Genomic DNA, 26557 nt, shown 5'->3' on the forward strand with positions numbered 1-26557 from the left:
TTGTAGTTTAAATTATCGTTTGTATTAAAAATAAATTAAAAAAATTCGAATAACGACAAAATTAGAATTTAACTTTAAAAGTCGTAATGGAAATAAACACAATTTTTTTATCAAATGCAAGTTGCAATGCGTTTTGATTCTCTGATGGTGATTTGAGCAATTTGAATCAAATGCAGATCGATGACTCTAATCGGAAGGTCTCTTTACAAGAATTAAATTTTTACGTAGCAATGGCATTAGCATTCGGGGGGATATTTGGCTATTGTTTTGTCTTATTTGAAAGATTTTATATAAAACAAAAAACCAATCAAATAAGATGAATGTTGATGGTGATTTCTACAAAATTCAGATTGGCATTTTGGATATTTAACATACACTTCTAATAATGGACGTTTTTTTTTTAAAGTTGACATGAAAATAAATCATATGGCGTGTATGCAAATGATCATTTGCAGTTCACATAAGGGTAGGGGTTGTTATTGGGAGAAAATCTATCGTGTCACGGTATATTTTTTTGTGCCTACCTTACTCTTCACGTGATTAATATTGTAGACAAAGGAGATATATCTTCCGTTGTAGGGTATCATTCCAAAAAGTTACTCAATATGAATTTAGTTGCAATTTCTTTTCTTTTTTTTTTCAATTATTTATTTATTTATTCAAAGCCTTCTGGAATTTACATTTAGCTACTCGTGAGCTATGCATAGCTTTTGTAAGTGTAAAAGAGACACTCAAATCTCCACACACAACACACCAGCATTAAGATTAATATGCCTCTGTAACTTCTGTGTCCCTTTCAACCTTTTCGGTCAATTTGTCTTTTTCTGGGGGTTTCGTGAAAAGTAAAAACCATATGTAACGCATTGCATTGACAGCGTCAACAAACGATAATTACAGTTACCTAACTCACGGGATATTACTGTCATTAAGATAAAATATATGCATCTTCTGGTAAAAGGAATGAGTCTTGATTATAAACTAATTGTCATCTGTAACTAAGTAGGTAGCGTTTTGGGAGAGCCAAACATATATGATATAGAAAAAGATAACCCAGAAGTTTCTTGTTATTTTACATCAAAGTGAATGTACATGTAGATTCACGTTAAGAATTTAGCTCTCGTTCAATTTATTATTAAATTATAGACCTACTTTAAATAATCATTAATTAAGAATTAATATTGTAATTTCGTGCCATTTTGCTTTGCCAATTTAAGACAAATAACATGCTTAGCATCAGAGTTCTTATTTGATCAACTCGACTCACAAACTAATGATGGTAAGGTAGTTGTGAAATTTAGTAATTACAATTCGGTAGTATTTTATTTAATTTAATTTTTTTAATATAGGTAGTGTTCACTTTTTTAGTGTATTACAAATTTATCATTTTGTATTATTATTTTCGCTTTTAATGTCTTTGCATGCAGATGTGGATTAACAAAGTTTGCCGTGGTAGTCAGCCCATCACTTTGTACTTAAATTTGAATTTCTCTTTTCGTAGACTAGATAAATTTAGAGTAATTTAAACTATCACTTGTATTAAAATTAAAATTAAAAGTCTTTGCCAATGGTCTAGCTCAATGAAAAAGAACTATAACTTGCAGACTAGTAGTCTTAAGTTCGAACCCATATGATATCTTGATAGTATGTGTATGAGAAACCTCTCTTTCCTCTTATAATTTAGACTATCATTTGTATTTAAAAAAATAAAAAGGAAAAAAAAGTCTTTAGACGTCAAGATGGATACATTTGCTTTCATTTATTCACGGGGAATGTTTTCCCTCTCATGAAAAGCTACTAGCTAAACCATAAAAGTTGGTTCAATTTTATATAAATCAGATTATGAACTCTGAAATTTAACAATCTTAGAAAAATATTTGATTTTCACATTATGATCTCTTGCTAGAATGGTATTTAATTCAACAGGTCACTTGACATTGTCACTTTGCTTTTATTTTATTTGTCGTGTAGCTTTAGTAACACCATGTTAACTAGTTTATTTATTTTTTTTATTTATAGGACTTTTCCTATTGAACGATAATATACTAAACTCATATACATTACACGGATGTTAAGACTCGAACTCAAGACCTTGACTAAAAAAATAATTGCTCCAAACCACTATAATAATGAGTCATTTGCTCGTATTAACTAGTTATTATTTAAAATTACAGTTGTTTTATTGTAGGTCAAGGAATATCTTAGGTATGGAATCTTGTTTTCCCCTGTAAAAGCTGTTATCTCAAGCTCATATTTTATCAATATATAATATCTTAGGTATGGAATCTTCTTTTAACATTATTATGTATTATAACTTTTGCCACTCAACGTGTACGAAAGAAGCAAAAGTACCAATCAATTGCCCTCAGCAAACTTGTCAAACCAAAACGTGTATGGTCTATGTGACTGCACCAAACTAGCATCTTTTTGTAATGCGTGGGCTAAAAAGGGTGACTAAGTTAATTAAAAGGCCCACTATCAATATCCACGCGTCATTTCTTCTTAGTGGTCATCTCCATCAATCATTAATTAAGTTTTACTTAAATTAATGATTCAGATTCACAATTTGATAGTATAATACGAGGACGCATACCGATTTACATAATATTAGTTATATAAGTTTGATAATATAATACGTATATGCATACCAACTTACTTAATAATAATTATATAAGTTTGATAATATAATACACATATGCGTACCGACTTACTTGATAATAGCTATATAAGTTTAATTATAATCTGTTGTGTTTGGATTTTTGCTATTACTTAATAAATTGATATTGACAAAAAATTTATAACTCCAGTGAAGAACATTTACCTTTATATTTTAAGTCATAAGTTAGATCGGAACCAAAATTTGCTTCAACTCTTTATGAAGAAACCAATTCTTTAGTGAACTAAAGAATCTCGATGAAAGTAAAAATATTAAGGCTTTTTATCACAAATGGTCCTTAACGTTTACGATTTTATCACGAATGGTCCTTGAGGTTTTTTTGTGACACTAATAGTCCTTAACGTTAGTGCTTTTTATCACAAATGGTTCCTTCGTTAAAAATTCTGTTAAGTGTAATAAGTGGAGCCCATATGTCCAATCACATCGTGACATGTGGATTAAATAAATAAAGAAATAATTTTTATTTTATTTTATGAAAATCCATTCTCTCTCTGTCTCTCTCCCCCCTCCCCTCTGCCCTCTCTCCTCCCTGTGCTCTCCCTCTCCCTCTGTTTTTTTTTTTCCTTGCCTCTACAGCCCGACCACCCCATGCCCACCCACCCGCAACCCACCCATCTCCCTCTGTATATTTTGCAAAATAATCACTTGCACAAGGTAATTTCACATTTCCTTTTACAGAAATATTTATTCAAACAACTTAAAATAATTAAAAACAGAGGGGGAGAGTAGAGGAGGAGAGAAAATACAGTGGGAGAGGGTAGGGGAGTTGGGCGTGGGTTGCAGCTTGCGGGTGGCTGTGTTAAAAAAACAGAGACCAATAAAAGAATCCCAAAGACCATTTTTTCTTGCAGGTGACAGGCAATGGGCAAGAAAAAAAACAAAGGGGGATTGTGGATTATGATTTATATACCACTATACAAAGATGGAGAAAGATATATGGGTTATATTATTATTTTTACAGAGGGAGAAGGAGAGGACAGGGGGGAGAGAGGGAGAGCAGAGGGGGAGAGAGGGGGCAGAGGAAGGAGAGCGAGGGCAGATGGGGAGAGAGATGAAGTAGAGGAAGGGGGATGAAAAGTTGTAGAAAAAAAAAGGAATTTTCATAAATAAAAAATTATTTAATTATTTTTTCATCCACATGTCACAATGTGATTGGACATATGGGCTCCACTTGTCTTTCACATCAGACACTTAACAGAATTTTTAACGGAGGGACCATTTGTGATAAAAAGCCCTAACGTTAAGGACTATTAGTGTCACAAAAAAACCTCAAATACCATTCGTAATAAAATCTTAAACGTTAAAGACCATTTGTGATAAAAAGCCAAATATTAATTACATGATGAAAGCAGAATTGGTACGCAGTGCCCTGCATTAACCAAACAAAGACCAGCCTGTTGCGTCCACATCAGGCAATTGAAACTTATTGTTTATTTGAAAAAAGATGAAAAAATAGAAAGAAAGAAAGAGAAGATAATATTCTTGAATCTTTATGTTTTGTCCTAAACTATCTATCTTTAGATTCCCTAATCTAATTGACCGACGTCTGTCCGTCATTTTTCTCTTTATTCTTTTTCTTGGAGCCTTTTTTCTTCTTTTCTAAGAACAAAATGCCAAAACATAGACCACTGTAGACTGTAGTTGAGAACGATAGCTTTATTAGCAACATCGATGATGGGTGGTGAATATTGAGGCATAGCATGTGCCAAAGCCGTGTCAATATGTCCATTCTTGAGGCAGACCCATCTCATTATGGTTCATCTCTGGCACACCCCGTGAGTGACGTTTTTTAGTTGATTGCTTGCTTGCCCTATCACCCTTGTTAAAACCATCTTCAACGAAAGAAAGAAGAAAAAGAAGTTAGAGGCCGAAATTCATGCACAAACTTCGTCAATTTGAACCATATATTTAACAAAATTTTATCGTATTGAGAGTGACAATCGAATTATATGTTCTACAAGTTATAAGAAACTTTTATGTTGAAAAATGTACCATTTTGTATAGAGAAGCCGGTAGCGTTGGGTCGGGGTAGCTCACCAACTCGGTCGAAGTGAACTTTCAAGGCTTGCACTACCTTAGCGGGTATAAGAACAGGAGAACATCCTGTAGACGATAAAAGAACCGAAATGTTACCATATATCAAGATCATTCTTGTGTAATTCACAAGTCTTTACACAGGCTTATGCCGTCATATTTAAACAAAATTACCATCAATGATTTGACAATATAACATGTGAAATTATGTGAAAATATCTCAATTACCTAAAAAGAAGTTGCTCAATTATTTTGAAGCCAATTTTAAAAGGATAAATAAATAAATAAATAAAACAGAATCAATTTTGGCCAAACCCTAAGCAAGTGGACCAGAGAGGAAACAAAGATTCCATTTCACACCAGTCACTAGCGTGCAACAATTTTGGCCACTACCGAATTTGTGATTCGGGGCCAAAAGGAATCTTGAGAATGAAAGAACCCCAATTCTTCATTAGATCCAGGGTCAAACCGAAAGATGCAACACATAATTAAATATCTTAATTTCTAACATGGGATAGGTGAGATTCCACTTCAAACCCAACCACTCCAACGACTAAGAAACCACAATTAAGTTTTAACACCAAAACAATATACCACTAATTATTCTGCTAATTACCAAACCAAATTGACAAATTAACAAATTAAAGTTTTGATTAATTATTTGTACCTTTTTTCTTGGGTGATTGTGACGCGTTACCAATAACACAAGGCAAAAAGACACCTGTCCCACAAGACGACCTGGTTTTCGAACCAGACCCCCCAAGGAAAACGGCCCTCATACCCGGACTTGCCTGCTGGCTCATCCATGGGTTTGAAGCTGCAGGCAGTCCAAATTGTGTAGGAGACCTTGACCTTCCACAAGCTCCTCCTTTGTGCTGGTGCTTATAGTTAGTAGGCTCAAATTGTTGATTACCAATATTGGCTTGCCTTCCTCTACTACTTGACCCTTGTTTGCTTGAAATTTTCTCTTGCTTTACCCTATGATAGGCCTCAAGTTTCTGATCAAAGTAGGAAATGTTTGAGTAAGATATACTATAAAATATCGACAACGCATCATATACTGTATATTATGTGTCGTATATTTGTTACCGGTTAATTACTTATAAACTTATAAACATATTCATATCGAGAATATATTCATATCGAGAATGTATCATGTACTGTAAATTAGTATCTGTTACAAGTCTTTAAACTTATAAACAGTATCAAATATTACCCAAAAGTTAGATTTAACTTATTACCTGAAAATCTTGGCTTTGATCAAAAGTTAGACCTTGCTTTGAGCAAGATCTAACACCTGAGTTCTCAGCTACTTCGGTACACGTGCTTGCTCCCTGAGGAGAATTTAACCCTTGGTTGGTTATATCTAATTTGTCCAACTTTTTCAAAACGTCAGCGTATGTGCAGCTATTCCAAGCGTGGTTTTTGACTGGTGTTGCTGGTGGCGTTGGTTCCAGAGATGGTCCTTCTGGGCTACCATAGCTCGAACCCAGCGGTGACCAGAGTGTTGAGTACTGTGGCCAACCAACAGAACCCAATAACTGAAAAAACAAAAATTAGTACATATAAACTTCAGTTAATTAATTAGTCTTATAAATATTTTTGATACCAACGATATTGAAAGAGAGCGTAGGTTTAATCATTTTTATACGTACCTCTTGGTTTTTCTGAGAGCTAATATTGGCTTTGTCATGGTCATCTTGAAGCATGTAGTGAGTCATCTGGCGAGTCAACTCAGCAATGTAATCATCTTCCTCATCAGTGGTATCAGCTGACTCGGAGGAAACGAGTTCATCCTCAAGCACAGAAGACGAAGAAGAAGAGCTAAAATTTGATGACCCAATGAACCCTTTGGCAGCAGCTTTAAAATCCCAGTCCTTGTAGTTGGGTTTGGAGGAGGAGCACTCAAAATCCACCATAGCAATTAACTTGCTTAATAACAATTAGCAGAGAAGAGAGAGAGAGAGAGAGAGAGAGAGAGAGAGAGAGAGAGGTGAGATGGGTTGGGTTTGATTTGATAAGAGAATATGCGATTTATATGATTAGAAGCAGCTCAAGAAAGCTAGAATAGGGGTCAAAAGTGAGTGTTTTAAAGAAGACATGGGTGGGACCCAGTAGGTAATTAAGTGGGTCCAGTGTCACGTATGATATAGTAGTAGCTGTAGTTATTGTTTGGTATGTTGTGTTTCAGAAGGGTTGGGCATCGGTAGTTGGACCGGTTTGTCCAGCTGTGCTATCCTCCGTCCTTCCAATCGGTAGATAGATTTGCGGTGCCCTCTATCCATCTACATCCCACCGAACCACCGTTAAACCTAGATAAGCTTTTCATGTATTGTGCCTTATCAAATTGTTCATGAGAATTTTATTTCCTTAGATCATGAGAATTTTCTTTCATTCCAGTCATGGAAATTTTATTTCAATCAGTCATGTAAATTTTCTTTCATTCAATAATGAAAGTCCCAACAAACGAAAATGTAATTATTTAATTGTGATCTAATAAGTAGACTAAACAAAGTGAATTCACTGTAATCGTTTAATTGTGGTTGAATAATAAACAATTTTGTCTTATGATTTGATTTTGACGGTTTTTTTTCTTCTTTTAGAGATGATCTTTGAAAGAAAACTTGAAAAATGAATGACTAGATTATGAAATTGCATTTTTACAAGTTTCGTCCTAATAAAATTATTTGTGGTTATGATGATAAGAAAATGTATGCTGAACTATTTTTGGTAAATAAGTTTGGTAAAATATTACGAATTTGCTTATGCATTAAGTATTATCAGTTGTTTAATGGTATGTTTTCAAAAGATAATATAGTCACAAATGGTTAGAGTTAGGTCGTGTCAATGTGTCATGACCACCAATATGGTTGAGGGTTGATGCGGTTCAGTGTTGACTATTTGGCCACCGCGACATTCTTTTTCATTGTTTTTCTTTCTGTGTTTATTTTTTGTGGCTTGCCATGCACACGACCGACAATAACCTCTCAACAATGCAGAGAATAAATAAGGAAATAAATATTGTCAAGTACATATAAACGTCGAATTGCTGGATCTTTGAAAGTAGCCCACTTCTTCTGGTGCATATACGATTCTGAATCTGGTTTTAAATTTGGCGATTTTGTCAACGATTTCTGCAGGTTATGCCCCACTTGGGCTACCATAAAGCCGAAATATCTGCAGCTTTCATTCTATCAAAGGTTGCATGTATAGCCCAATAAGTTCCACAGTCGGGCTCTCTCGTGACCAAGGCCTAAAGTGCTCCCTTTACTTTTTGGTGTCATTATGAAACCATGGTGCTTTCTAGTTAGGGTTCGTCATTGGACCGGAGGTTGGGTCGGGCTGGCCTGAATTTTTTGAATTCATGTCGGGTTTCATATATTTTTAAATTTTGGGCTGGACTAAAGTTTCAAATGCCAAAATTCAAGCCTTTCCATTGAGTCGGGCCTAATCGGGTTTGGTGGGGTGGGCAGCCCATGAGCCTAGATGAGTCGGCCCTTTAAAAAAAATTCATATTTTTTTATTACAAATTTTTAGACAACATTAAAAATATTAACTTAATTCATAACATGTGTAAAACAAAAAAACAAGTTTATTAATTTATGCTACATATTATATTATTTCAATTCAGTATACAATAAGGTTAACTTAGGGAGTACACTTGGATGTTGGTTGTAGTTCAATGTCTTTTATAAATTTTTGTTACAAATTTTTAGACAACATTGAAAAAGTTAACTTAATTTATAACATGTGTAAACAAAATAAAAAGTTTATTAAGTTATCCTACATATTATATTAATTTGATTAAGCTTAAAATGAGGCTAAGGAGTGCATCAATTAAGTTTTTTTTATATAAAAGGGCCTAGACGAGTGGGGCCGTGAGTGAGGTGATGGTTTCAAATCCTAAGCCCAAGTTTTATCCAATTCAAGAGCAGGCTAGACCGAACTTTGACCCATCATGTCTCGAGCTACCCACTTCGACCAATAGACTTAAAGCCAAATGATGATCCCTACTTCTAGACTTGGTATATTGTAAATGCTAAAGTTAAGATGTATACAAAAACCCTAATAGTATTTTACAGAAATAAACACAAATTTACTTTTGGAGAATTTAGAGCTAGAGTGTACATTGAATTGAAACTTTTAAAATTTCAAATTCTAAAAGTTTATGTTATTACCGAGCATCCAAGTATCCGCACAAAGACTAATCGATATTTTGACCTCTTATAGAATTTTTTACTTATGTTAATAATCATAACCATAAATGTTTAAGGTAATTTATCTTCGACATTACGCCGCAATGTTACGGTCACATATGAAAGAATTTTTCTAATAGTTTGCAACTTATAGAGTGCAGTGTTGAAAGAGAAAACTTGGGAAGAATATATTAAGCTAGTGTAGAAAAGAGCAAGAAGGATACTTCTTCTCCTGTTGTCTTCATCAATTGTATGATTTGTTCAGCCAGTGGACTGTTTGTTGAGATGTCTCACTCAATATTCAACCTTTGGACTAGTCCCCCTCTTATCTTTTATTAGGGAAGAGATCAATCATATATATATATATATATATATCATTATGTAAGAGTATTTCCCCACCACCAACCAGTCCTAAACCAGAGAATAGCAGATCAGTATGTCATTAAAAAAAAAAAAAAAAAAAAACCCGTGACTTTAAATAAAATTCAAAGCCCCACCGAAAGTTCAACGCTCAGATCTATCTCCTAACTTCTTCTATCATATTCCCCAGGTCTCAGAGCACTTGTTTTTTATTTTCTACTTTTATAATTCATCGAGATGACAAGAGATAGAAACATAGGGGTGGCCGTCGATTTCTCAAAGGGAAGCAAGATTGCTCTGAAATGGGCTATCAATAATCTGGCTCATGAAAAGGGTGACACCTTGTATGCTATCCATGTCAAGCCCTCTCAGGGCGATGAGAGCCGCAACCTTCTTTGGTCCACCACCGGATCACGTACTTTACTTATACATCATATCTTATTAATTTACTAAGCTTTATTATATGTTCTGGATGATGTGTTTGGATTTTTTCAGCTTGGAATGTGTATGTATGCAGCTCTGATTCCATTGGCGGAGTTCCGTCAAAAAGCGGTGATGGAGAACTACGAAGTCGAGGTCGATCCGGAGGTCTTGGACTTGCTTGACACTGCACACAGGCAGAAACATGTATGTTATCAGACTGTCAATCAATCAACAAACACGATAACTTATCAGACTATTTGACGAGAGAACATTTTAGTACGTTTTGTATACTGAATTTGTGTGAATTGATTTTAGGTGACGGTGGTGGCAAAGCTTTACTGGGGTGATGCGAGAGAGAAACTTTGTGGGGCAGTCGAAGATCTAAAGCTTGACTGCTTGGTCCTTGGAAGCAGGGGACTTGGTACCATCCAAAGGTATATTTACAGCCAATACATCAAATTCAAACACTTGATGGTTAGTATTAAATAATTATTTGTGCTTTGTTGAATTTAGGGTGCTGCTGGGAAGTGTGTCCAGCTACGTTATGGCAAATGCAACCTGCGCCGTCACCATTGTCAAGGATCACAGTGCTTAATTAATTAAGATTGTACAATAAACATAGCTTGTGTTGTGTTTCTTTCAGCTTAGACAAGTCAGATTGAGACTTGTGATCAATGTGATAGTGGTACCGCTACATCTACATGTTAATTTTATATGCAAAGTTCCAAGGATGTATTCAATAAGTTTATTTATATCTACCTGTTGATGAAGTGCAATAAGGACAATCGTTGAAATCAATAATAAAGTTCCTTTGTTTTAAGGATTATTCATGTAAAACCTTTCGCTCAATTGGAAATTGTTTAACGATTATCCATAATTTCGTTTCTTTTTTACTTAACAAATTACTATTTTTCTGCGCATTTTAAATGATTAATTTTTAAAGAATATTTTTTGGTAGGGATAATTCTTCATTCTTGAAGAATGATCTCAAGTATAGGCGGTTCCAATCGTTGAAATATACTCAAAAAAGAATGTGAGCACTTTTCTTACCATATGGACATCCTTAGAAAAAGTCATTTAGTTAACAACTTTTTTGAATCAAGATAATGATGATGGGTCTCTATCTCATTTAATTCAAACTCATCAATTTAATCTTCCAAGCGTGACACCTAAATCTTATAAAAAGTTAGCCGTATAACATTAGGGAAATGATGTCATTGCTTGGGACTAACTAGCCCCAGCAAAAAGGATAAGATACTACATTAGATGTACCGAAAAGCAATGTATCAAAACCCAGAAAAAAGCAACAAAAAAAAAATAGCAATGTATCAAAGTGACAATTAGTCTTTTTTTTTTTTTTGGATGAGATAGGGGGGGGACAAACTCCAAAAAGAAACGACAACTAACTAGTACAGATCAAGCGAGGCCTAACAACACCTAAAAAATCATCCTCCAAGAAAAAGCTAACCCAAGCAGAGGCCTCATCCAAATAACTAACCCCCAAATCCAAATTAAAACTCCAGTTAACCATATGATCAGTTAGCCATGTTCTTCTGAAATAGTGTAAATGCCTCCTAGTTCAATGGATACAATTATAACAAAACAATGCCAGAAAAAATTTATTTTAGCGCCATATTTTTAATAGAAATGAGAGCCATCTATTATAAGGTATATAAAAAGTTTTGATCTCTCTTACAATCATACTGTTAAATAAAACTGAAGTTGATAGATAATCAACAAGTCGTTGTAGTATAGTGGTAAGTATTCCCGCCTGTCACGCGGGTGACCCGGGTTCGATCCCCGGCAACGGCGCAATTTTTTTGCATTTTTCAAACTTTCTTTTCCCCCGACCACTCTCACATGTCTTTGGCTTTGCTTCATCCCCTTCCTTCGTTCCTTGTCTGAAAAAACACGTTACCCCAGAAAAGAGAAAACACACGCTACTCTCAGTTCCAATTTCAAGCTTCAAAGCCACGTTTTCCATTATATCGCTACAAAACAAAACAACCCAACGTCCTATTATTTCTTCAAAAACGGAGAAAACATTACAAAAAATGTTTTCTCCGTTTTCATTTCCACCGCCGCCGCCGCCACAAAAACCGCGAAGACGGAAATGTCCGACGTCTCACGCCGTCTAACACCCACGACGCGCATACACATAATGGCCTTAGACGGCATCGTTAACGTCAACTCACTCTTCTCCTTCGCGATCTTCGTCGGCCTCAATTGGTACCCCACCACCGACCCCGCCGCCATGCTCATCGGCTCCGACAAGGCTTGCGCCGCCGGGGCCGACTCGGCCGAGGGTCTCATTGCTTTCCACGTGTACTCCTTCAGCTCTTTCCTCTTCTCCAGCCTAGTCGCCCTCGCTCTCAAGCAAGCCATCAAGATCAGCCGAGCCGCCGGCCACGACGGTGGCTACGGGTACCACGTCCGTGGCACCAACATGGGTCATTTGAACAGGGTCGCTTTGCGGGTCGGGACGTTGGTTTCGGCTTTCGGGTCTGTTTTTGGATGTGGGTTTTTGATGATGGCTCTGGTGGACTTGGTTCAGATCAAATTGGGGAGGTTGGGTTGTGGGAGTTTCTACACTTTGGCTGCAATTGGTCCTCTGGTGACTTTGGTTCCTCTGGCCCTCGTCATCTATGTGTCTCTTGTGCTACACGCTTTTACTCGATAGAAAAGTATAAATCCATGAAAAGGGAAGTTGAATTTATATTTTTTATCTGTAGAGACAAATTGTTCATATATGAATTTATTAAGGCTTGAAATTTGGATTGTTGGGTAGGCCAAAATGAATATATGAAGTCAATGGATGTTGCTTCTGTGACAAGGTTCGTATTTCTTCATAAACAATCTATCGAGATTGCCAATTTGTATAGGATCTACTTCTCTTGTACTTTAGTCTTGTAGGTGGCCATGTGCAGATGCCATTTGAATCAGAAACAGAGGAAAAGAGTTCTCGAAGATTTGTTCTTCCTTTTTCTTCTTGTTGTACACTTTGTATAGTTGCAAATTTTACTTTAGTATACTTCTTCAATGGCGAAGGATTCAGTTACTGTGTTGAACTTTCGGCGTCTTTGTTGCATCGTCTTGGTGTTCTGTGCGTGGTCATTTATCTCATTCATTTACTGGTGCCATTACTATGGTCCAGGCTACTCTCTATACCAAAAAATGGAGCTGAAGCAAAACCAAATCAATGACCTCCTTGCATTCCCTTCTGCATGGAATCAGCTTGATTTTTCCTCAAAACCGCTTCCGAAGCTTCTTAAAATTGCTCTGTTTGTCAAGAAATGGCCTCATAGATCTCAAGCAGGAGGGCTTGAAAGGCATGCCTTGACCCTCCACCTTGCACTTGCCAAAAGGGGTCATGAGCTTCACATCTTTACCACTTCTTCTTCAAATTCCTCCTTCCCAAGGTACCCGATAAGCAATTTGTATTTTCACCTCTCAAAACCAACTGCTGCTGGGTATCTGGACCAAGCTCTGGTTTGGAAGCTGTTTCAAACTCAAAACTCAACAGGAAGGCCTTTTGATGTGATCCACACTGAAAGTGTCGGCCTCTTGCATACTCGATCACGTAACCAGACAAACCTGGCTGTTACTTGGCATGGGATTGCATATGAGACTATCCATTCTGACATCATACAAGAACTTTTGCGCAGCCCTGAAGAACCACAGGGATCTGCATTGACTGAAAGAACTATGAAGGTTATTGAAGAGGTGAGGTTTTTCCCCAGTTATGCTCACCATGTTGCTACCAGTGACCATGTTGGAGATGTACTCAAGAGGATTTACATGCTCCCGGATGATCGTGTTCACATTATTCTTAATGGTGTCGATGAGGATATTTTCAAGCCAGACATTGCCAAGGGGAATGACTTTAAGAAAAAATTTGGGGTACCTGAATCCAGGACACTGGTTTTGGGAATGGCTGGAAGGTTGGTAAAGGATAAAGGGCACCCCTTGATGTTTGAGGCTTTGAAACAAATGCTCAAGGAAAATGAAGCATTTCGGCAAAGTATTGTGGTTCTGGTTGCTGGTAATGGTCCTTGGGGTGCTAGGTACAGAGATCTTGGAACTAATGTACTTGTTTTGGGGCCACTGGAACAAGCTCAGCTTGCTGAGTTCTATAACGCAGTCGATATTTTTGTGAACCCGACTCTACGCGCTCAGGGATTGGATCATACTTTGTTAGAAGCAATGCTCTCCGGGAAGCCAGTAATGGCAACAAGGCTTGCCAGCATTACAGGTTCTGTGGTTGTTGGCACAGAAGTGGGATATACATTTTCACCAACAATAACTACACTAAAGACGACCCTCTATAGAGTTTGGAAAGATGGCAGAGGAGACTTAAAGCAGAAAGGCCAGGCAGCAAGGCAGAGAGGTTTGCAATTGTTCACTGCTACCAAAATGGCTGCTGCTTATGAAAGGCTTTTCCTTTGCATATCCAATGATGAGAACAGAGGGGAGAACTATTGTCAATATCAGATTCCATGACACTAACTTAATTAGCAGATCATTCATATATCTCTAGTCCCCAAGGATGATTATGGTATCAGACTACAACATTGTGAAAGTTCAGAGAACCAGCTAGTGTAGAAAACTTTTCTTGAAGATGAACTAGAGCCTTGTCACCGGATTTTCGGCGTTAGAATCAAGCTGTTCTAACAAAAAACCACCATATGGAGAAAAGGCCAGACAGGGCTGAAGATCCAACCTGTATTGAAGCTGCAAGTATCTTTGACAATTTCCATATGCATTAAATTGGCTGATTGGCCAAGGATAGCTAGTGTGCAGGTTCTTTATGACATTTTTTTTGTTCTCTGCTCAAATTCCATGTCTCCTCTTACTCTCTTGAAGGAAAAAAAAAAAGTTTGAGTTTTGCTTGACCAGCAACTACGAAAACTTCTAATCTAATGGAGATGCAATTAGTCTTCAAGGGTAGCATTTCTTAGCAAAACACCATAATCTCTAAACCCATCATAATGAGAAAACACATTGCATAAGAAACCAGAGTCACTTCAAGCATATATGTTCATAATAGAAGAGCAAGAAGCTCATACCATTAGCCTGCACGACATCGCAGGCTTTAATTTAACAGAAAAAAAAAAAAAAAAAAAACTTTTAAACTCAATATAGAAACGTAGTCCAGTAGAGAGTAGTAAGAACTCAACATTTCGGAAACTCAGAACTTCTTGGTAAAACTCCAAAGAAACAGTTGACCATACCGACATAAAAGCTTTGCACTTCCTGCTCAGCATTTTTTGCAACCAATGCCCACATCAGCCACTTATTTATATTACACTTCTTCCATACTTAAAAAACCTAAGCCTCATGAATACCTGCAAAATGAAAGTACATAAGGTCTGCTTACATCAGCTACTTTCAGACACAATGCTAAAAGACATTCTGATTGAAATAAGATGTCAAAATAAAAAGGGCAATCCATTTGGAGAAATGGATATAAAAGTGAATATACCTTGAATAATAGATGAAGAATTCATACGGCCAGGCAAGGAAAGGTCCTAATAATAGAGCGAACCTGCAAAAGCACAAGTCGGAAGTTCAGGGACTGATCAACTCTACAACATCACTCTATATGCTACCAACTTACTATCAATGTCATCTGTAATAGAAATACCTTGCCACCAATTTCCGCGGGCAGCACTGTTCGAATTGCTTCCATTTGGATCATCTTCTCCCCCATCTTTCTTGAACTAATTCAATCATAAGTAAGGAACAGAATCAGTTTCTCACATCATTTTTATCAGTTAATCATGCTGATACTATCAATATCACAGCAGTCTATGTATTATGTTGATGATCAACTTATCAAGACTCACTATAGGGTAGGATCCAGAGGCATGGGTACTTGGGGACTGGGAATACACCTCTTGCCCACCATAGTAAAGAGATGAACTTAGATAACATGGTTCTGCTCTTTCTTCCTGAAGAACTGAACTGCGGTCCTTGTTGGGTAAGCTATAGCGTGCACCTTCGCTACTTATAGCTATATTGTTTAAGAAAATGCAAAGGTCGAGGCAATAAGCTTTCAGTATCCAACATTTAAGAGGTTCTTGAGAATTACAAAAGAAGCATATGATAATGGTAGAGAATGCAGGGAATCTGATGACCATGGAAGCTAGTTGTAGCAGTTGATTAAATGGAAAAGTTCTAAGAACTTAAACCCCACTCAAAGTAGCGTGGTTGCTAGTTAAACAAGCTTTCTTCTCAGTTAGGAGCAATACGTCAAAATGGTCATTTTCCACTTCAAAAAGAAAAGAAGTAAATTGTAAGAAATTATATTAATTCGGCATAAATGATCAAAATTAAGACAGGGTCTTTGTCAAGAAACCTTGAGACATGGTTGAATATAAACACAGAATAAGAAGAGAAAAATAATGAAGCTAAATTAGCAATTCAGCTTGATACAAACCTGGACAACCTTGCTTGGTGTTCCATGCATGATTTCCCAAGGACTGTTTTTGCCAATATTCTGTCAGCTCAGAACTTGAAGAGTTCCTTCCTACCACCTAAAATCAGAATAAATAAGTCAGATACAGGAAGACGAATCCAACAAAGTAGAAGTCTATGTTTCTAAGTGATCAGGACACTTCACTGCACAAACCATTTTCAAGGACACTCATCTTTCTACCCACTTCCACTAATCTCTATGTTGTATTATGTTGTATTACATTTTCAGTCTCAGAAGACTTGTCTATTCTCTATGTTGTATTATATTTTCCTAGACAAATAGAATCCATGAAGAAAACTGCTATGCAAGAACTATGAGGAACAAATTGTTCTTTCTCTTTGGGCTATTTTCTCGATAGAATTCCGTTAAAGAATCCGTCACCAGCCTCCGGTTCAAGAACAAGCAGGGAGCGCTTGGCCACAACATGAAACACTTCACTGCAACTTCAAGGAACTTGACCAAACCATAATAACTTTCTTCCCCCACCACCACCCCCCGCGCGCGGGTGAATTTTCAATTCTCTATTATAAAGTTCACAAAAGTTTATCATAAAAAAGAAACCCAAGTAAAAGCCAAATTCATCTTCTCCCAATTTCTCTGCTTTTAAAAGCAGCTTCCTGGCAGAAGCCACTTATGCTATGCAGAACAAGCAGACAGCATAAATATGAATTGAGTAGAATCAGATATACCTGAGATGGAGGTGGAAAAATAGATGCAAAAATCCCAGTAGACGATTTGGGTGGTGGCTCCTTGACACCAAAGAGATCAGCAGTCAATGAGGAAGCTGCGCTACTCTGCTTCTTAGCACTCTCCATTTTATTTCCCTTCTTTCTCTGAGTCAACTCCAAAAGCCACTCCAAACAGAAGTACTCTCCAAAAAAGCAGTTCCCAAGAAAAACCCAGTTGATGAAACAAAGCAAAGCAGCAGATAAGATTTTGCGGAGGAAGAAAACTAGAAAAGCAGAGCACGTGATGAAGATCACACACGAACTGAAGCCAAATTTATATTGGTAGTTCTACAAAAGACGGCACTGCAGGTAGTGCCCGCCCATGTAACACCATCACCAATATAAAACACACACCCTTTTCATGCAAACAACATTTATTTCCCTTTTCCCATCAAAGATTTGGAACTTCCCTTGCGGTTTCCTCAGATATTCCTGTTCGCTTTGATATAATACAATCATCTTTTCCCTACACACGTAACGGATAAGTGCCACGTGGGCTCCACATGGACTAATTGGGGAGTGCCACGTTTTTCGTAGATGGATGATTGAATAGATTGATATCATATGTTTATATTTTATGGTTATATCAAAGGGTATCGAAGCTTTAACAGATCCTAATTCTAATTCGTAACTCTTAACTCTCTTTTACCACTTGAGCTAAAGACACCGTCCGTGTATTTTCCGTGTTGATATGATGCACTCATAATTGTGGAGTATCTTCATCTCATCTCTCTCTAGCTCTCATGCCTATACATAGACTTCTACTTCATCTCCCTAGCCAATGGCCTATTGTGTCATTGATTTTTGTGGGATATATAAGTTGAAGACTGAGGTGAGAGGTAAAGAGAAATGAACGTTAAAGCTTCTGATCCCACCAAGAGGATAAAAAGATAAGGTTTCCTCTGTCGGATGTGCTTCAAGTAGTGCTTGGTCCAACATTCTCTCCCTTTTAATATCAATGTACCATTACCCACCCGTCCTTATGTAGGTCCATAGCTAGTGAACAATGAGAAAATGATATGCGTAATATCTAGTTGTATACAACCGGTGACAGGAAAGTTTCTTTCTCGTAAAATTGAGATATGTACGACACTGGAAAAATATTCGAAAAGCATGAGATGTGATGAATAGAAAGGGCAGAATTATGTGAACATGATTGTAGATGAAATTTAGTTTTGTTTTAGTGTGGATTTGGTTTGAAGTGGTTCTCTTTGGATTAAGTGGAATGCTTACGACAAAGGTGGTACAATTATTGGTTTGAAATTGAATAGGTTTGATTATTAATTTAAAAGCTTGTAGGTCTTTTGGATTTCTTCACCAAATTTTACCCTTGCTTTTGGTCCTTACTGTTTGGAATGTACAATGCAGGATTAAGCGACGGTATCCAACAACTTTTTACTACTACTGTAAAGCCTACACTAAAGTCATAAAAAATAAAAAATAAATCTTTAAACATAAACAAATTAACCCCCACTAACTACACAATAATAGTTACAAAAAGAGATATTTAGTGATATACTCATTCTTAGCACTAATATTATAAATAAACTCTATACTATTGAATTTTTATAAACAAATCCAAAAAAAAACAACTAGCCTTATTGAATTTAATATTGATTATTAAATTACTTTGATGACCTATTAAGTGTTTTGGGTATTTTTATGAGATTTTGGGGGTTGAGGTTGGGCTTCTGTTAAGAAATTGATAACAGTTTTATAATTTATAAGAAGTTAAAAGTCTCTTTGTTATGTTGTAAATGAACTTTGGGTGTGTTTCTAAAGTTCATTTTATATGGGGTATTTTTATAATTTGAACCTCTATATTGAGTATAACAGTGAATCTCCCACTTTGAATAGAAAGGGAAAGAAGTATGAATTATTCTCATTCCAGCATCTACTTTCAATAAAAGAATCAAAAGACGTGTGCGCACCTTTTGGTAAGTCGGTGGAGTTAACCTTTTGGTAAGTTGGTGGAGTTCACCTAGGATTCATTAAAAAAAAATCTGATTAGTCGTTTAATTTTTTTTAATTATATAGAGGTGATAGTCTAAATTACTCTAAACTACGGAAAGAGAAATGTAAATTTGAATACAAGATATACAAGTGATAATCTAAACTACTGAAAGGAGAATGTGAATTTGAGTGCAAGAGAACAAGGACATTGTGTATCTTTTAGCAAACTACTTTTACAGGAAAATTCAATATCGTGCAGTTTAAACCCGAACAGATTACGAAAACTATAATACAGGTTTTTCTTTGGCCTGAGAAATATTTGTGCTGTTTTTTTAGGGCCAAATGGTTTCTTGCAATCAAAACTGGAGGCAAGACCAAACAACCGGTTTATACCATACTATTTGAGCATTTAAACTTTCACGATTCCATTGTCTTCCAGGCTAAATTTGGTCTTTGCACGGTAAAGCAACAGTGTGTTTCGCCACCTAAAAATCCTGAGGGCGCCTTAAGCTTCCCTAGACATTGGCTGTGCCAAGATATACAGGGTACAAAATTCACCTTCACTCATATCAGTTAATGTACATGCTCATCAACGGCGACACAGGCAAGTCTAACAGTTCACATGGCTAGAAGAACATTTTGCAGCACATGACAAGTTACGTTTCAAGAGCTCCGAACTTCGATGCTCTAAAGAAGAATAGCAATTTTACGTTCCAACCTCCTCCAATGAACTGAGAAATGAATTGAAGACCTGGAACCAAATAAACTTCAATTGGGACGATGACAATAACAGAATCAATATAACATGCGTGTGGTGCATGCTAAGTTCTACAAAAAAGGCATGAAGCACAGATTGCAAGCCTCAGCAGCGCACACCAAATATCTCTTCCGGAGGATCATACACATGCTGTTCAGGAAAGAGCTCCTCAAAGTCTTGCTTGACTCTGTTTCTCAAAAGGGGGTGTGGTAGAAGCCCCTTCAACAAAATACGGAATGGTAGCTCCTCTGGTGGATCTGGAGAGTTCTTCATGTCTTCATATATGTTCATTGCATCGGCAGGAGAACCAGAGCTCAAAAAACCCCTAATAACTTCTGTATATGTTTGAGAGTCAGGGAATAGATCCTCCTTTTTCATGCTGTCCCACAGCAGCATAACATCATCCATTTTCTTAGATCTTGCTAATGAAATGATTAAGTCTTTATACAGATACACATCAGGATTGTACCAATCTTGCTTTCGAATCACATTAAACACCTGAAAATTAACTGAGTGGCTTGTAAGCCCAATCAAAAATTGGAGAAAGAAAAATAAAACTCAATAGTCAATTTAAACAAAAGTTGAACAGTCAATTGAAACAAAAATCACAATGGTGGAAATCTAGAAGGAATTGCATTCGAAATAATGAGCTAAATCCATTTTTTTCTCACACGTTCTGAGAAACAAGTTTGCAAACCACAGCATGCTATAATTTATATTCTGAGAAACAATTAAAATGAAAACACCATCTGTGCATGGGAAAGAGTTTGGGTTGAACCTGAGCGCTTGAAGGAAACAAGAAACCCAAAATGTGAACACAAACTACTCTTGTTTCTCACTTTCATATGGCAATGTGGTCTTCTCTGAGTCATTGTTCATATGGTAATCTTGAGAATGAGATTTCAACAACATTTAACAATTACTAGCTATTTCCAAATCCAAAAAGCTATCTTAACATCTATAACTACAAGTGAAAAAGTTAAGGCCGATTTAACCATACGAAAAAGATGGAATTGACCTAAAAAAGGACCCTCTCCAATCCAACTTTACCATACACCACGAGCTTGCATTGCTCACAGAAATACAACCCAGCAAAACTAATACTAAAGCTAAGTTGACGAAGTGGCTTACATCAGGAACAGAAAAGTGATAATGCTTCTTAAACTGTTAAACATTAGCTAAGCATATTCAAGGTGTCCAAGAGCGCACATTACTTTTGGACATTTAATCAAACACATAACGAGCACCCACTGAGATCCTTTCCACGACAATTCTATACTAGCAATACTTAAATGGATTTACAAAGTACAGGTTATATACCCAAGAACGAAAATTTCAGAACAACCCAGAAGAGCAAATGCAAAAAGACACTAGATTTAAGCACAGAAAAGAGTACCTTAATTGCCAAATTGACCTCTTCTTGACGCTCAAGCTCAGTGAGAACAGCAATCAAATCCATCTTCAAGAGTCTCAAAACATGGTTCTTTATAAACTTGCCAAGCTTCTCTTCGTCATCCTTGAACCGCTTCAAACCCGATATCACATAAAGCGCTTCTTTGCCAATCAACTTCTTGCCCCTCCAAAGCGGTCCTCTCGGCCTCCCATCGTGGTATAGCCTAAACCCACAAATGGGTTTCGACGACTCGATTTCTGATTCTGGAATTCTGAATTTTCGAAGCAGTGGGGTCTCTTGGGTGGTTGTTCTTTTTAGGCCACGAAGGAGTATCGAGGAGAAAATTGCGAACTTTGATCTTGAAAATGCGCGAGTCGCCATTAGAAGTATAATGAAAGAGACGAGTTGATCAATGAGATTGATGAGGCTTTGTTTGGCAGATGAGAAACCACCCCTAGTTCTACACAGAGGGGTTTAGGCGTAGGGCTTTAGCTTAACAGTTGAAGATGAGAGAAGCTCTCATGAGTGAAGGGTATAATTGGATTTCAAAACTGAAAATAAATAAATAAATAAAACACTTGCTGGGTTTTCAAGGTTAAGTACCACACATTGTGCTTGCGCAGACCTTAACTGTAATGTGTTTTTTTTTTTTTTTTGCTTAAGTGCAATTTATTGTAAAACTAATGTCAATTAAAGTAGAAACCTTTTTTAATACAAGCGTACAATCTAAATTACTCTAATCTATGGGAAGAGGGATTCGAATTTGAGTTCAAGAGGACAGGGCTCACTGCCCTAGCCTGGTCTAATCCACGTCTGCAATTAAAGCAGTAACTAATAAACTTAAAAACTAGCAATTAGCATACACTAATCCAAACTTTTCTCCTCATTCAAAGACTGAAGGAAATTAAGGATCAATCTGGAATTTGGGAAAATGTTGGTCATTCAAGTGGACTTTGCTAGGCCAACATTTAAACGGCATTTTGTTTTGGTGCAAGGCATTTTCTATATTCTACTTTCTTTCTTCATCAGTGTCTTTGCACAATAATAAGCTCATAGTGAGAAAGACATAGGAAAAGCACATATAACTGAAGATTTCCATGCTTGGCTTTTGTTGAATGCTAAAACAAGAAGGAAAAAAAAAAACCTTAAAGCGGGCAATGACAAGGAATCTTTAAGCATCGTATTTTCTTCCCAGTAAGCTGAATGAAGCCTCTTTAAAAGGCATACTAACACATTTGGAAATGTTAGGTCTCTTTACTCATTATTTTAGGTACTGTGTACACAACAATTGGACTTCTAACACTGTGTGTACCATCAGACCAAACCAGTGAAGCAGAAACTCGCAATTCATATGGCAAACCACTTCCAGCAACTGTTACGTCAAAAGTCTTCTCCTCGTTCAAGGACGCGAAGGAAATAACTTCTGGCACCACCTTGATGTCAATTTTGGCATTAGGAGACATAATGGCCTTGTAAGTGGAGTTTGCAAGGCCAACATTTTTAACTGTTCTGTGAAATTTTACCGTAAAAGGTTCCACTGCTGCAACTTTAGCTCCCATTGAAGGGTAATTAAGATCCACTGGAGATCCTTTTTCAGAACCTGTAGGGCAACTGCTGTTGTCTCCTGATATAAGCCTAACCATGCTTTCTTCATATTTCATGCATAGCAACTTTACGTAGTCTTCTTTAGACACTTCATACACAAGCCCGGGGTCTATTGCTTTTACAGGATTGATATGTCCGGATCCATAAGCAAATTCACCACTGGAAATGTTGCTGTTGGTCTCATTCATGGGCCAAGCTACAAGCACAGAAAAGGTTTGGTAGTAGTATCATACTTTTAAAGTTCAAAATAATACTATTGAAGGAATATCTGTTATGAAGACAATACCAGTAGTCATAATAGATGATTTGATGGCTGCAGGAGACCAATCAGGGTGGAAGGTTTTAACATATGCAGCTACAGCAGTGGCGTGGGGGCAAGCCATGGAGGTTCCAGTCATTATGTTGTATTTAACACGCCTCATGTCTTGCCGAATTGAGATAGAAGCATTAGGTGAATATGCAGCCAAAATTTCTACCCCCGGGGCACTTATATCTGGCTGAAACACATAGGAGCTTAAATGTTATGCATCTCTACGAACATGTAAAATAACTGTAAGTGATCAGAAATATGAACCTTGATAATATCGGGTAAAATGAGATTCGGTCCACGAGCAGACAAGGAGGCAACAATAGGTGCAACCAGATCTTTTATGACTTCACTTTTTAATAAGTTTGCTTGAGGATCTCTACAAGAAAGGCATTCAATCCTTTAATGAAAATAATCATCATGAGGCAATTGCCTTATCAGTATCCAAAAGAATCTATACCTGGTGGAGTTCATGTAGGACATGACCTCATTATACTCTGTGTTGTTTAAAGTTGACGCAGGTAATGGGAGAACAAAAGAAGCATCATCAATATTGATGTAATTGGTTAAAATTGAACCCAGTGCACCAACTTTATAGGCCTCAGAAACTCCACTAGTGTATCGATCACATAGCACAATCTTCCCCTTCACCAAATCACTGACCAAGCAACCTTGTTCACAACTTCTGCAATGCAACAAGTCAGTACTCTAGCATCTTGTTATTTCCTTCATAAATTTCACAGTAAAAAAAGGACAGGGGTACAAGAATTACCCGGCACTTTTTTCTGTGCAGTTCCTTGAAACATCTTTGCCATGTATCAGAGGAAAGCTTGTTCCATTTAATCCGAAAGTGTTGATAGAGTTCCCCTGTTTGTGTGAACACCATTGAAAAGTAAATAACATATGAAATATACAAGTTTATCTTTAAATCTTTTATTTTGAGGAGGAAGTCAATTGTACGTACAACTAGTGTCCTTCCATCTCCAAGAACAACCTTGTCAATAATCCGACGGTCCATGCTACTTGCTGCAACTGTAAGCATCCATGGAGCTACACTTGACACAGTAGCACCTGAAGGACCATTGTTGCCGGCAGAGTTTGATGTTAGTATCCCTTTCTCCATTGCGTGAAAAGCACCAATTGCAATAGGGTCCTCGTCGAAATCTCTTATGGCAGTAAATGAAACAGAAATTGTAATAATGTCAACTCCATCAGCAATAGCATCGTCAAAAGCACCCAAGGTATTGTGTGCACTGCACGATTTTTCACGGGAGCACACTTTATACACTGCAATTCTTGCAGCGGGAACACCTCCTCTTGCAGTTCCTTGTGCTAGTCCATAAAAGCTTACATCCTTTACAGCATTCCCTGCTGCTGTTGAGGCAGTGTGGGTTCCATGACCCCATTCATCCCTTGCTGACTCTGTTAAGTAATATCGTGCTCCAATGACCTTGCTGTAAAAAGAACATTTTTTTCATTGTTAATAAAACCTTAGTAGTTTATACATACTGGCATTGATTTCAGTGATTTAGTAGTCTGAACCCAAAGTATTAAGTTGCCATGCTTTCACATGAATAGTGCGGTTGTATAATTTTTCACAAGAGCATTGAAACACCAAGAACGTGCCTATGTCAAAAGGTGCCAACACCATAGAGAGTGTGGTCAAAGAGGACCAACACCAAGAGTTAAGAGAGATTCAATATGGGTGAGAGTGACCGCAAATTGTGGTTTTCTTAAAGAGTGCCAGAACTCAAGAGTGCAAAAGTGGAAAAGGGTGAGATTTTCAGGTCTCTCCCACTGTTGTAAAGAAATTTTCTGAACTGTGTAAATATGTGTGATATTTCCCTTTTTCTCTGTTCTAATTTCTTGGCTAGTTAACCGATGTGATTTGTGCAGGTTTCTTTCATAACAATTGACATAATGGATCTCCAACTAGAGATTACTTATTACTTGCAACTTCTATCACTAGAATGATGAATACTGAGGAAACATACTTGTTGCAAGTGAAATTTTTGCCGCCTTCACAAGCACCTTTCCACTTCTTTGGAGGAGGACCAAAACCTTCATCTTTAAAGCTATCTGACTCCGGCCAAATTCCACTGTCAATCACACCAACAATAATATCACCCTCAACACCGGCATTTCGCTTGACTTTCTCATTGAAACCCATAAAGTCCCAAGATCTTGTTGTTTGAAGTTGCAATGGTCTGCTTGGAAAGACAGAGACCACTTCCTTCATATCTGCAATGCACAGTTTATAAACGAGATAAATTCTCAAACCAAACCATATTACTCTTTTCCAAGGGCATAAGAAAGCGTCGCCAAGCACTCACTAGAAAGTTTTTCTCTTTCCTGGTCAGTGAGTTTGGCAGCAAATCCATTGAAACTCCTTTTGTAACTTCTTACCAACAAATTTTCAGCAGAACCACTACAGAGAGTAAGAGAAACAAGAATTAAAAACTATCTTATGACTTAAACGGAAAAATAAAGAGGTAACCTTAAAAATCACTTAGACTTCATACTTTTCCTGGACAACTCTCTGTAGAATACTAAGGTGGTGAGAAGATGGTGAGAAAACCCAATCAGGAAGTGATCCCAAGTACACAATATACACCTGCATCAGCATGATTGTATTCACACTCAAGAAGAAAAATAAAAATAAAACTAAAAATAATTGGCACTGATGAGGGAGTTCCCAATAAGATGAAATTTCTAATTTATTTGTTATAAATGGCAGATTGAATAGCATAGTTTTAATCTTCCTAGCCATCAAGCAAAAGAGAAGAATATTGTTTTACAACAAAGATGACTCTTACCTTTCTATCCTCAGAAGTTGCTTTGCAAAATAAACTCAGAGTGAGGATGAGAATTATGAAAGCATGATAAAACAGAAGAGCTCTATGCTTAGCCATTGTCAATTTCTCAAACACTTTGTGAGCAAGGTGAAGAGGACTTTATACTGGCCATCTCCACTAAGCATCCAGGATTTGTCTCCTTCCTTTTAAAAGTATTTGGTATTGCAGCTAACTTACACAATTCATTCCTAAACAACAATTCTAAATTCATAGAATGCCATGTACCTTCTATAAGTGTAAACAAATTGGGATGAGGATGAAGTCACGCTGCTAATATTCTAAAGTCCTTGCTGTTCATTAGCTTAATCTTTTGGACAAAGTGTGTGGGTGGAGTGGTTGTCTAATATGGTATCAGAATTCTTTGCAAGTTCCACCGAGTGTGAGAGAGATATTTCCTTTTTTCTTTTTTAATCTTTAATGGTATTTTCAAGTTTTTGATCTTTTTAGAAGTTGTAGTTTTTAACCCTTGATTTCTGAATCAATTGATATCATATGAGTGGTAGACATTGATATGTGGTGGACTTAGACTATTGTCTCAAAAGATAAACATACACGTTATAACATGAGTGAATTGATAACATCACGTGACAGTGTGACAATCACACCAATAAATTTCTAAACATTCACGCTTCTCACGACACTACTCACTTCCACATTGAAATACATGTGAAAAAGTAAAACAATGAGTAAAATGAGGAGTGTGTTTTGAGCTATAAACCATCTACATCAACACAAGTCAACCAGTCATATAGTTTTTAATAACGTCTTTTTAGCACTTCAAAGGTGCGCCCCTT

The 26557-nt window shown here is 36.9% G+C and overlaps 7 protein-coding genes and 1 non-coding gene across 8 annotated transcripts; 4 read left to right on the forward strand and 4 right to left on the reverse strand.

The window, feature by feature from the left end:
• Positions 1-4020: 4020 nt before the first annotated feature.
• LOC117631405 lies at positions 4021-6719 on the reverse strand. The gene is made up of 5 exons (XM_034364540.1): positions 6364-6719; positions 5950-6249; positions 5376-5706; positions 4667-4777; positions 4021-4506 (listed from the first exon to the last, which is right to left on the reverse strand). Exons 1-5 carry the CDS (start codon positions 6625-6627, stop codon positions 4391-4393), a joined length of 1122 nt encoding a protein of 373 aa, XP_034220431.1. The 5' UTR covers positions 6628-6719; the 3' UTR covers positions 4021-4390.
• A 2647-nt stretch (positions 6720-9366) lies between these two features.
• On the forward strand, positions 9367-10517 carry LOC117633062 (universal stress protein PHOS34-like). The gene is made up of 4 exons (XM_034366732.1): positions 9367-9679; positions 9782-9891; positions 10003-10121; positions 10201-10517. Exons 1-4 carry the CDS (start codon positions 9502-9504, stop codon positions 10280-10282), a joined length of 489 nt encoding a protein of 162 aa, XP_034222623.1. The 5' UTR covers positions 9367-9501; the 3' UTR covers positions 10283-10517.
• Positions 10518-11427: 910 nt separating this feature from the next.
• Positions 11428-11499, forward strand: TRNAD-GUC. Its single transcript has one exon. It is a non-coding gene; the product is annotated as a tRNA-Asp (tRNA).
• A 103-nt stretch (positions 11500-11602) lies between these two features.
• On the forward strand, positions 11603-12673 carry LOC117630037. Its single transcript, XM_034362754.1, has one exon. The coding sequence runs from the start codon at positions 11801-11803 to the stop codon at positions 12365-12367; it is 567 nt and encodes a 188-aa protein (XP_034218645.1). The 5' UTR covers positions 11603-11800; the 3' UTR covers positions 12368-12673.
• LOC117630036 lies at positions 12659-14811 on the forward strand. The gene has a single exon (XM_034362753.1). The coding sequence runs from the start codon at positions 12727-12729 to the stop codon at positions 14185-14187; it is 1461 nt and encodes a 486-aa protein (XP_034218644.1). The 5' UTR covers positions 12659-12726; the 3' UTR covers positions 14188-14811.
• LOC117630038 lies at positions 14662-17715 on the reverse strand. The gene is made up of 6 exons (XM_034362756.1): positions 16855-17715; positions 16127-16223; positions 15534-15700; positions 15332-15407; positions 15170-15232; positions 14662-15032 (listed from the first exon to the last, which is right to left on the reverse strand). Exons 1-5 carry the CDS (start codon positions 16978-16980, stop codon positions 15216-15218), a joined length of 483 nt encoding a protein of 160 aa, XP_034218647.1. The 5' UTR covers positions 16981-17715; the 3' UTR covers positions 14662-15032; positions 15170-15215.
• A 1531-nt stretch (positions 17716-19246) lies between these two features.
• On the reverse strand, positions 19247-21652 carry LOC117631486 (protein THYLAKOID ASSEMBLY 8-like, chloroplastic). Its single transcript, XM_034364676.1, has 2 exons — positions 21000-21652; positions 19247-20101 (listed from the first exon to the last, which is right to left on the reverse strand). The coding sequence occupies exons 1-2, from the start codon at positions 21375-21377 to the stop codon at positions 19709-19711; spliced, it is 771 nt and encodes a 256-aa protein (XP_034220567.1). The 5' UTR covers positions 21378-21652; the 3' UTR covers positions 19247-19708.
• A 470-nt stretch (positions 21653-22122) lies between these two features.
• LOC117631936 (subtilisin-like protease SBT4.3) lies at positions 22123-26060 on the reverse strand. The gene is made up of 10 exons (XM_034365278.1): positions 25725-26060; positions 25431-25522; positions 25242-25336; positions 24903-25149; positions 23873-24362; positions 23681-23775; positions 23369-23593; positions 23176-23287; positions 22888-23098; positions 22123-22797 (listed from the first exon to the last, which is right to left on the reverse strand). Exons 1-10 carry the CDS (start codon positions 25818-25820, stop codon positions 22241-22243), a joined length of 2220 nt encoding a protein of 739 aa, XP_034221169.1. The 5' UTR covers positions 25821-26060; the 3' UTR covers positions 22123-22240.
• Between the last annotated feature and the right edge of the window lie 497 nt (positions 26061-26557).

This window comes from Prunus dulcis, chromosome 6, assembly GCF_902201215.1.
Source record: "Prunus dulcis chromosome 6, ALMONDv2, whole genome shotgun sequence".
Lineage (NCBI taxonomy): Eukaryota > Viridiplantae > Streptophyta > Magnoliopsida > Rosales > Rosaceae > Prunus > Prunus dulcis.